The 12,143-nt window shown below is 41.9% G+C and overlaps 1 protein-coding gene across 3 annotated transcripts in view; it reads left to right on the top strand.

The window, feature by feature from the left end:
- LOC139535377 (protein MTSS 2-like) overlaps window positions 1-12,143 on the top strand; it is a 117,901-nt gene that overhangs the window by 93,228 nt on the left and 12,530 nt on the right. For 2 of the 3 annotated variants that reach the window (XM_071334729.1, XM_071334730.1), the window contains exons 10-11: window positions 3,981-4,077; window positions 4,479-4,631. In XM_071334729.1, coding sequence (XP_071190830.1) covers window positions 3,981-4,077; window positions 4,479-4,631 — 250 coding nt within the window. The remainder of the gene's footprint in view (window positions 1-3,980; window positions 4,078-4,478; window positions 4,632-12,143) is intronic. The other variant, XM_071334731.1, reaches the window with a different exon arrangement.

The following is a 12,143-nucleotide window of genomic DNA, read 5'->3' as shown; positions in this document are numbered from 1 at the left end:
ACAAAGAGATGCCTATTAGGCCTAAAAGCCTAGGAAATTAGAATTGATCATACAACCTACCTCCATGAACTGGATACAGGATGAGAGGGAACAAAGGCATTTATTTCCATTTATAACATCTGAAGGTGTAACCTTTCAACTCAAAATCAACCACCATTGATTAATAAAACAATACCAAGTTTACAGTAACCTGAACACTCCCAGGCCCAATCACCACATGGTGTCACAGCATCTAAGAGCTTGTGTGTGGGATGAGACCAATGTAAATGAGACGGAATTCCTGAGAGGACCATTAAACCCCCTTGCCTAGAGTAATTCAGAGTTCACCCTGTACAGATCCAAGTTACCACAGAGATAATAAACTCAGCAAAAAAAGAAATGTCCCTTTTTTTAGGACCCTGTCTTTCAAAGATAAGTCGTAAAAATCCAAATAACTACACAGATCTTCATTGTAAAGGGTTTAAACACTGTTTCCCATGCTTGTTCAATGAACCATAAACAATTAATGAACATGCACTTGTGTAACGGTCGTTAAGACACTAACAGCTTACAGACGGTAGGCAATTAAGATCACAGTTATGAAGCAATTTGCTTTCTACTGACTGAATAACACCATGGTCTGGGGTGGTGTGTCACAGCATCATCGGACTGAGCTTGGTGTCATTGCAGGCAATCTCAACGCTGTGCGTTACAGGGAAGACATCCTCCTCCCTCATGTGGTACCCTTCCTGCAGGCTCATCCTGACATGACCCTCCAGCATGACAATGGCACCAGCCATACTACTCGTTCTGTGTGTGATTTCCTGCAAGATAGGAATGTCAGTGTTCTGCCATGGCCAGCGAAGAGCCCGGATCTCAATCCCATTGAGCATGTCTGGGACCTGTTGGATCGGAGGGTGAGGGCTATGGACATTCCCCCAGAAATGTCCTGGAGCTTGCAGGTGCCTTGGTGGAAGAGTGGGTTAGCATCTCACAGCAAGAACTGGCAAATCTGGTGCAGTCCATGAGGAGGAGATGCACTTTAGTACTTTGTATCTGGTGTGGCCACCAGCTGCATTGACTGTTACTTTTGATTTTGACTCCCCCTTTGTTCAAGGACACATTATTCCATTTCTGTTAGTCAAAGGAATGACTGTGGAACTTGTTCAGTTTATGTCTGTTGAATCTTTTTATGTTCATACAAATATTTACATGTTAAGTTTGCTGAAAATAAACTCAGTTGACAGTGAGGACATTTCTTTTTTTGCTGAGTTTAAATCCATATACATTCCTTCGGAAAGTACGCAGACCCCTTGACTTTTCCCACATTTTGTTACCTTAGTCTTATTCTAAAATGGATTACTTTTTTTTCCCTACGCAATCTACACACAATACCCCATAATGACAAAGTGAAAGCAGTTTTTTTTAAACATTTTTTACAATATATTAAGAATAAAATACTTATTTACATAAATATTCAGACCCTTTGCTATGAGACTCGAAATTGAGCTCCTGCATCCTGTTTCCATTGATCATCCTTGATGTTTGTAGAACTTGATTGGAGTCCACCTGTGGTACATTCAATTGATTTGACATGATTTGGAAAGGCACACACCTGTCTATATAAGGTCCCGCAGTTGACAGTGCATGTCAGAGCAAAAACCAAGTCATGTGGTCGAAGGAGTTGTACGTAGAGCTCAGAGACAGGATTGTGTCGAGGCACAGATCTGGGAAAGGGTACCAAAAAATGTCTGCAGCATTAATGGTCCCTAACAACACAGTGGCCTCCATCATTCTTAAATGGAAGAAGTTTGGAACCACAAAGACCTTGCACAAGCATGGTGTTGGCAGCATCATGCTGTGGGGATGTTTTTCAGTGGCAGGGACTGAGACTAGTCAGGATGGAGGAAAAGAACGGAGCAAAGTACAGAGAGATCCTTGATGAAAACCTGCTCCAGAGTGCTCAGGACCTCAGATTGGGGTGAGGGACAACGACCCTAAGCCCACAGCCAAGACAATGCAGGAGTAGCTTCGGGACAGGTCTCTGAATGTCCTTGACTGGCCCGGACTTGAACCCGCTCAAACATCTCTAGAAAGACCTGAAAATAGCTGTGCCGCAACGCTCTCCATCCAACCTGACAGAGCTTAAATTAGCAAAAATTTCGAAACTCCTGTTTTTACGTTGTCATTGTGGGGTATTATGTGTGGATTGATGAGTGGGGAAAAAGGGGGATGGAATACTTTCCGAAGGCACTAGAGTTATCCTCAGGAAACAAGTTTCAGATGGAGACCAAACATGGATACTATAGTATTATTCTGTCACAATAGTCAGTCCTCTGGATACTGTAACAGAGATACATTTTGTCCTCTCAGAGGGAGAAGGGCTGATTATCCTACACTGACCTCAACTACTTACCAAAACTACTGACCACTATGGAGCGCAACTACTACCCACAACTACTGACCACAACCACACCGCTACTGACCACAACCATACAACTACTGACCACAAAACTAATGAACCACACACCCAATGACTACAACACCACAACTTCTGACCACGAAAATACTTTTAAAGAGCTGTCATCACTAGATTCGCCGTCATATTTATCTCCCCAAATAATAGCCGATAACGCTCTAATCATTGCGTCATTCAACTAAACGCAAACTTCATTTACACTGAACGTTTCACAAAAGTAAATTGTGCATGTATTTACCTGAAACCCACAGCTTGAACGATTCAGTTGCTTTGCTTACCTACGAGTTTTGTCCACATGATTCTTCCTCTTATTCCAATCTTCTGACAGATCTCTGTCTTTTCTTTATGCAACTGTAGTTTAGAAATTGCTTTAAATATTTAAGTACAACTTTTTTAACTTCTTCCATTACCACAAAAATACATTTAAAGACCTGAAGCAAGCCCTACAACTTTGGATGTAAACTTTGGTTGTAAAATTTCAGCCACACTTCATAATTGGATAATATTCTTGCAACCTCAGCAACAAATGTGCTTTTTTGTTGTGATTTAAAATGATTTGAAGTAGTTGTATCATCTTTAGATTTTTCTTGATTTAATACAAGCCTAAATTGTGACACCGAACTTTAATGTGTGCATGGTGATTTTTTTTTTTTCTTCTGTTTTCTTACTTAGTTTTAGGATTATTGAGATTATGTGCTTATTTCTGTGCATAGATACCTCTATGCAACGCTCTCGCTGTCGAATAAAATGGGGCAGGCGAAATGCCAGTGCTGAACTGGGGCAGGCGAAATGCCAGTGCTGTGTTGCTGCATCATTCAAAAAGTTAGCTCGACTAGTTAGCTAGCCAAGCCACATTTAAGATTTGCCGTCACCAGGAGCTCTCTGCCTAGGTAACCTCATGGCTAGATAAAGAGGCTCATATAGTTGAGTTGACTATGTGATTTATGTCTGCTGTGATTTGCTTTGGGGATTTTGTGTTCTAGGCCAGGGTTTCCCAAACTTTTTCACTCGGGCCCCCCTTTCTCTTGTCGTGTTAGTCATTGCATACCTTAGCTATTTAAAGCTCTTTATAACTCCAGATCAACTAGCCCATGTCAGTTAATGATTCAAAAAATAAATTATTTGTCCATAGATATTGTTGTAAATTGTATTACTCAAATATCACATGAATACACATTAGACATGGCAAAATGTATAGATTTGTAAGAAAATGTGCTTTAAAACTGCAACATTATCTTTGCACCCCATGACAAAATGTGTAGAATTGCAGGAAATAAGCTTTAACCCTGCAAAATTCTCTTTGCGAACGAGAGGTGTGAACAATTTGTGTCAACCAACGAGAGGTGTGAACAATTTGTGTCATGAACAGTGCTTTGCACATAGAAATAGACGTTGCGCGTGCAGGGGGGGGGGCACTTGTTGTCTTTCTCTCCTTTTTTATTTCTCTTTTAATTTTCTACTCCTTTTCATTAATACGATTTATTTCTCTTCCACAAACTTTCTTGCTCTCTCACTCTCTCAGTAACTACAACTCTATTCGATACGTCCCCTCTCTGGACTCCATCGCCACCTCGATGGACAGCATTCACCTCCGCCTGCCCTCCATGGACCCAGCACAGGTAAGACTGACTGACTTTCTCCATTTTGAAGTGCTCCAAGTGCCCTTTATTCTTTTGGCTGCTGAATGTTTCAAATGCATCAATCATAATCTCACCCCATTGCTGCACTTTTGCCCAGGGGGTGTGATTTCAACTAATTTGAAAGAAAACTTCAGTCCACTGCAGCATAGTATATTAAATCATTGATTCTTACATTCAAAGTTCAAACTATTGCCCTTTCTTAACTTGAGTACTGTTTTATCTAAACCCCAGTAAACCGTTTAAAAGAAAGACGTTACACTGTCTGGCCCCCTCCCTCAACCTGAGTTACTCATGTTAGGCAGTACCCTTTACAACTTCCGCTGCTTGAAACACAAACAATTTTCTCTCTATCCCTCCTCCCGTCGTCCCTTCGTGGGTAGCGCCGCTCGCCCAGTCCGTTGGCACGCTTTGAGGGCTGGGACGGCACCGCACGCTCCCTCAGCGAGGGCAACTCGCCAACCACCTCCGCCCGCTCTGGTGCCCACCGCACCCATGTCCGCTCTGCCAGCCAAACCAGCCACAGAGACACCACTGTGAGAACACACACCCCCTTACTGGCCCCCTGTATACCCACTGTGGCGTAAACCCCCACGCATGGCCCCCATGTAAATGTGTGTGTGCATAATGTGTGTGGTCTGTATTTGTCCAGTTATGTAAAATGAATGTATCCATTCATTGTCTGTCTGTTACTGTGTGGGTATGTGAGAGTACTGTATCTGTGTGAGAGGGAGAAAAACAGCTTTGGATAATTTACTATTAGCCCTTAATTTGACCTGCTGCCCACTGGAAAAGTAAAATTATCAACTTGAAGTTCTCTATAACCCAACTAGCCACCTCCTGAAGGCCTAAAAGCTCCTAAAAGCCATTGCTCCTATAACAGTAACAGTTGACTCTGTATAATAGCTACTGTGCTAATATAGTAATTATATATATATATATATATATATATATATATATATACAGTGGGGAGAACAAGTATTTGATACACTGCCGATTTTGCAGGTTTTCCTACTTACAAAGCATGTAGAGGTCTGTAATTTTTATCATAGGTACACTTCAACTATGAGAGACGGAATCTAAAACAAAAATCCAGAAAATCACATTGTATGATTTTTAAGTAATTAATTTGCATTTTATTGCATGACATAAGTATTTGATACATCAGAAAAGCAGAACTTAATATTTGGTACAGAAACCTTTGTTTGTAATTACAGAGATCATACGTTTCCTGTAGTTCTTGACTAGGTTTGCACACACTGCAGCAGGGATTTTGGCCCACTCCTCCCTACAGATCTTCTCCAGATCCTTCAGGTTTCGGGGCTGTCGCTGGGCAATACGGAGTTTCAGCTCCCTCCAAAGATTTTCTATTGGGTTCAGGTCTGGAGACTGGCTAGGCCACTCCAGGACCTTGAGATGCTTCTTACGGAGCCACTCCTTAGTTGCCATGGCTGTGTGCTTTGTGTCGTTGTCATGCTGGAAGACCCAGCCACGACCCATCTTCAATGCTCTTACTGAGGGAAGGAGGTTGTTGGCCAAGATCTCGCAATACATGGCCCCATCCATCCTCCCCTCAATACGGTGCAGTCGTCCTGTCCCCTTTGCAGAAAAGCATCCCCAAAGAATGATGTTTCCACCTCCATGCTTCACGGTTGGGATGGTGTTCTTGGGATTGTACTCATCCTTCTTCTTCCTCCAAACACGGCGAGTGGAGTTAGACCAAAAAGCTCTATTTTTGTCTCATCAGACCACATGACCTTCTCCCATTCCTCCTCTGGATCATCCAGATGGTCATTGGCAAACTTCAGACAGGCCTGGACATGCACTGGCTTAAGCAGGGGGACCTTGCGTGCGCTGCAGGATTTTAATCCATGACGGCGTAGTGTGTTACTAATGGTTTTCTTTGAGACTGTGGTCCCAGCTCTCTTCAGGTCATTGACCAGGTCCTGCCGTGTAGTTCTGGGCTGATCCCTCACCTTCCTCATGATCATTGATGCCCCACGAGGTGAAATCTTGCATGGAGCCCCAGACCGAGGGTGATTGCCCGTCATCTTGAACTTCTTCCATTTTCTAATAATTGCGCCAACAGTTGTTTCCTTCTCACCAAGCTGCTTGCCTATTGTCCTGTAGCCCATCCCAGCCTTGTGCAGGTCTACAATTTTATCCCTGATGTCCTTACACAGCTCTCTGGTCTTGGCCATTGTGGAGAGGTTGGAATCTGTTTGATTGAGTGTGTGGACAGGTGTCTTTTATACAGGTAACGAGTTCAAACAGGTGCAGTTAATACAGGTAATGAGTGGAGAACAGGAGGGCTTCTTAAAGAAAAACTAACAGGTCTGTGAGAGCCGGAATTCTTACTGGTTGGTAGGTGATCAAATACTTATGTCATGCAATAAAATGCAAATTAATTATTTAAAAATCATACAATGTGATTTTCTGGATTTTTGTTTTAGATTCCGTCTCTCACAGTTGAAGTGTACCTATGATAAAAATTACAGACCTCTACATGCTTTGTAAGTAGGAAAACCTGCAAAATCGGCAGTGTATCAAATACTTGTTCTCCCCACTGTATATATATAAATACAGTTGAAGTCGGATGTTTACATACACTTGTGATGGCCACTCCAATACCTTGACTTTGTTGTCCTTAAGCAATTTTGCCACAACTTTGGAAGTATGCTTGGGGTCATTGTCCATTTGGAAGACCCATTTGCGACCAAGCTTTAACTTCCTGACACCTCATGGTGCCATCTATTTTGTGAAGTGCACCATTCCCTCCTGCAGCAAAGCACCCCCACAACATGATGCTGCCACCCCTGTGCTTCACGGTTGGGATGATGTTCTTTGGCTTGCAAGCCTCCCCCCTTTTCCTCCAAATATGATGATGGTCATTATGGCCAAACAGTTATATTTTTGTTTTATTAGACCAGAGGACATTTCTCCAAAAGTACGATCTTTGTCCACGTGTGCAGTTGCAAACCGTAGTCTGGCTTTTTTTATGGGGGTTTTGGAGCAGTGGCTTCTTCCTTGCTGAGCAGCCTTTCAGGTTATGTCAATATAGGACTCGTTTTACTGTGGATATAGATACTTTTGTACCGGTTTCCTCCAGCATCTTCACAAGGTCCTTTGCTTGTTGTTCTGGGATTGATTTGCACTATTCGCACCAAAGTACGTTCATCTCTAGGAGACAAGGCGTCTCCTTCCTGAGCGGTATGACGGCTGCGTGGTCCCATGGTGTTTATACTTGCGTACTATTGTTTGTACAGATGAACGTGGTACCTTCAGGCATTTGGAAATTGCTCCCAACGATGAACCAGACTTGTGGAGGTCTACAATTTTTTTTATTGGCTGATTTCTTTTAATTTTCTCATGTCAAGCAAGGAGGCACTGAGTTTGAAGGTAGGCCTTGAGGCCAGTCAACTTAGTGTATGTAAACTTCTGACCCACTGGAATTATAAGTGAAATAATCTGTCTGGAAAAATTGTTGGAAAAATGACTTGTGTCATGCACAAAGTAGTTGTCTTAACCGACTTGCCAAAACTATAGTTTGTTAACAAGAAATGTGTGGAGTGTTTGAAAAACAAATTATAATGACTACAACGTAAGTGTATGTAAACTTCAACTTTTATATTTGTGTATGTGTACAGTACCAGTCAAAAGACACACCTACTCATTCCATGGTTTTTCTTTATTTTTACTATTTTTTACGTTGTAGAATAATAGTGAAGACATCAACTACTATGTAATAAAACATATGGAATCATGTAGTAACCCAAAAAGTGTTAAACAAATCAAAATATATTTGAGATTCTTCAATTAGCCACCCTTTGCCTTGATAACAGCTTTGCACACTCTTGACATTTTCTCAACCAGCTTCATGAGGTAGTCACCGGGAATGCATTTAAATTAACAGGTGTGCCTTGTTCAAAGTACATTTTTGGAATTGATTTCCTTCTAATGCAGTTGGACCAATCAGTTGTGTTGTGACAAGGTAGGGGTGGTATACAGAAGATAGCCCTATTTGGTAAAAGACCAAATCCATATTATGGCAAGAACAGCTCAAATAAGCAAAGAGAAACGCCAGTCCATAATTACTTTAAGACATGAAGGTCAGTCATATCTAGAACTTTGAAAGTTTTTTTCAAGTGCAGTCGCAAAAACCATCAAGCGCTATGATGAAACTAGCTCTCATGAGAAATGCCACAGTAAAATCTGCTTCACAGAGTTCAAATAACAGACACATCTCAACATCAACTGTTCAGAGGAGAATGCGTGAATTAGGCCTTCATTGTCAAATTGCTGCAAAGAACCCACTACTAAAGGACACCAATAATAAGAAGAGACTTGCTTGGGCCAAGAAACACGAGCAATGGACATTTGACCAGTGGAAATCTGTCCTTTTGGTCTGATGAGTCCAAATTTGAGATTTTTGGTTCCAACTGCCGTGTCTTTGTGAGACGCAGAGTAAGCGAACGATGATCTCTGCATGTGTGGTTCCCACCGTGTGATTTGTGTGGGACACTAATGTTGGGGGATTTGGCCTGGCTCGTAGTCTGTGTTCCAATTCATCCCAAAGGTGTTTGGTGGGGTTGAGGTGCTCTGTGCAGGACAGTCAAGTTCTTCATTACCGATCTCGACAAACCATTTCTGTATGGACCTCACTTTGCGTACAGGGGCGTAGTCATGCTATAACAGGAAAGGGCTTTACCAAACTGTTGCCACAAAGTTGGAAGCACATACTCGTCTAGAATGCTGTAGCTGTATGTTGTAGCTTTAAGATGTCCCTTCACTGGAACTAAGGGGCCCAGTCTGAACTATGAAATCCAGCTCCAAACCATTATTCCTCTTCCACCTAACTTTACAGTTGGCACTATGCATTCGGTCAGGTAGCGTTCTCCTGGCATCCGCCAAACCCAGATTTGTCCGTTGGACTGCCAGATGGTGAAACGTGATTCATCACTCCAGAGAGTGCATTTCCACTGCTCCAGAGTCCAATGGCTTCGAGCTTTACACCACTCAACCCGACGCGTGGCGTTGCTCATGGTGATCTTAGGCTTGTGTGTGGCTGCTCGGCCATGGAAACCTATTTCATGAAGCTCACGACTAATAATTATTGTGCTGACATTGCTTCCAGAGGCAGTTTGGAACTCGGTAGTGAGTGTTTCAACCGAGAACAGACGATTTTTACCCGCATCAGCACTCAGCGGTACCGTCCTGTGAGGTTGTGTAGCCTACCACTTCACGGCTGAGCCGTTGTTGCTCCTAGATATTTCCACTTCACAATAACAGCACTCAATTTTATACACCTGTTAGCAACGGGGGTGGCTGAAATAGCCAAATCCTCTAATTTGAAAGGGTGTCCACATAACTTTGTGTATATAGTGCTATGTATGTTGTTAATCGGACTACTGTCATCACCACTAAAGATAGCAAACAAATCCAGCAATATTTGGATATAGCCATCTAGTTTATCCGCTGAAAGTTAACTTGTTTTCTAGCCGTATTGAAGGGATCTGTTATTTGCTAGCTAGCCAATTTGATGTGGTCCATCAGTCAATGTAGCCCATCATGTCTGTCAGCAGCAATCATGGTTAAACCAACGTAGACTAGATTGGACTGTTGGCGAAATAAACATCAGCTGACAGTAGATCAGCAAATGCGCCCTTCTGCCGCTTGACTGGCAGAGCCAAGAAATTAACCTAAACCACTCATACTTGTCAGGTATAGTTCACTTTTATTTCATAACACTCAAATGTGACTAACCGGCTCAAATCGGTTGTATGTAGCAAAATTTGTGTTTTTTACATTTAGGTAAATGTAGAGCTACAAAATGGTATATCACACACTGCATTTGAGGAGCAATGGGAAAGTAATTCTGCTTTGAAATTTGAAAAATGTGTAAACTCACTTTTGAGAAAATGGCCTTTTGAATGTTTTGGTACCTAGTGAAGAGCTATTCTTTGTCTACACCCATTCAGCATCGTTCACACCCTCTTAAAAAGCTTTAGCCCCACCCATCTCGTTTTGCTCTCGGAGCGTTCAAGGCGCACACTTGACGCTCTGGCCGATGATTTGTTTACCTATGGATAACATGAAAACAGCCTAACCAGCTCTGCTGGCAACAATTTCATAAATTTTTTTCCCCCAACATTTACTGACACCGGCCATATTCAACTGGTGTTGTGCATTTGTAAATTCTGCACTCTGGCATACTCAGACTGAATTTACGAATGCACCCAAAATGGTTACTTGCATAGTGGAGTCTTTTGTTAAGATATGTAGCTAGCTTGCAAGCTAACTAAATAAACAACGTGTAAGATCATACACATCACGTAACGTTAGCTAGCGAGCCAGCTGACGTTAGCTAGTTAAACAACAATGAACATAGTGCCAAATCATGTTGTTACTACCCTGCATGAATCTGCTGGGAGCTAACCAACCAGGTTCAATGTTAGCTAGCGAACATTAGGCTCTAACTAGCCAAGCAAACGGCTCTAAGATACGAATAACATCATACGCGTAACTTTAGCTTACGAGCCAGCCAGTGATCCAATATGTAATATAGTACACTTTGGTTGTAATCCAGAGGGGTTAGAAAGTTTCTAGATCCTCAGGCTGTGGGGGGGTCCAAATGTAGGATTTTAAAGAAAGAAGCCTAAATTCTTGTTAATCTAACTGCACTATCCAATTTACAGTAGCTATTACTGTGAACTAGTACCATGCTATTGTTTGAGGAGAGTGCACAGTTATGAGCTTAAAGTTATTAATAAACCAATTAGGCACATTTGGGCAGTCTTGATATAAAATTTTCAACAGAAATGCAATGGTTCATTGGATCAGTCTAAAACGTTGCACATGCACTGCTGCCTTCTAGTGGCCAACATCTATGTTGCGCCTGGGCTGAAAATAGATTATGGCCTTTCTCTTGCATTTCAAAGATGGTACAAAAAAATACACACTTTTTTATTTCTTACCAGATCTAATGTGTTATATTCTCCTACATTTAATTCAAAATTTCCACAAACTTCAAAGTGTTTCCTTTCAAATGGTATCAAGAATATTCATATCCTTGCTTCAGGTCCTGGGCTACAGGCAGTTAGCTTTGGGTATGTCATTTTAGGTGAAAATTGGGGGGGTGTATCCTTTTTTATTTTTTTATTATTATTATTTTTTTTTTTTTTTTGATCCCCTTTTCTCCCCAATTTTCGTAACCCATTTTCTAAGAGATTCTCCAAAATGTAAATGTTCCAGGCATTTATATATAAACTCCAGTCGTACTTTATCAAAAGCCTTTTCAAAGTCAGCTATGAATTACAGGCCTGGTTTCCCAGATTTTTCATAGTGTTCTATTGTTTCCCATACTTGTCTTATATTATCTTCAATGTATCATCCATGTAAAAAAAAAAAAATGTCTGATTACAATTAATAATATCCAACAATACCTTTTTAATTCTATGCACTATACATTTTGAGCCTCCAATTTTTTTTTTATGGACTGGATCTTTATATTTATTTACCACTTGCATCCTGTTTCGGTAATAATAAAATCAGACCTTATCTACCATTTACATAGGAGTTGTTAAAGCATGCTAATAACGGTCCTCTGAGTATATAAAAAAAAAAATATATATATATACACTGCTCAAAAAAATAAAGTAGGAGACAGGCCAGTACATCAGGAGACGTGGAGGAGGCCGTAGGAGGGCAACAACCCAGCAGCAGGACCGCTACCTCCGCCTTTGTGCAAGGAGGAGCACTGCCAGCGCCCTGCAAAATGACCTCCAGCAGGCCACAAATGTGCATGTGTCAGCATATGGTCTCACAAGGGGTCTGAGGATCTCATCTCGGTACCTAATGGCAGTCAGGCTACCTCTGGCGAGCACATGGAGGGCTGTGCGGCCCCACAAAGAAATGCCACCCCACACCATGACTGACCCATCACCAAACCGGTCATGCTGGAGGATGTTGCAGGCAGCAAAGAACGTTCTCCACGGCGTCTCCAGACTCTGTCACGTCTGTCACATGTGCTCATGTGCTCAGTGTGAACC

This window comes from Salvelinus alpinus, chromosome 12 (genome assembly GCF_045679555.1).
Source record: "Salvelinus alpinus chromosome 12, SLU_Salpinus.1, whole genome shotgun sequence".
Classification (NCBI taxonomy): Eukaryota; Metazoa; Chordata; class Actinopteri; order Salmoniformes; family Salmonidae; genus Salvelinus; species Salvelinus alpinus.
This window is presented reverse-complemented; position numbering and strand designations above follow the sequence as displayed.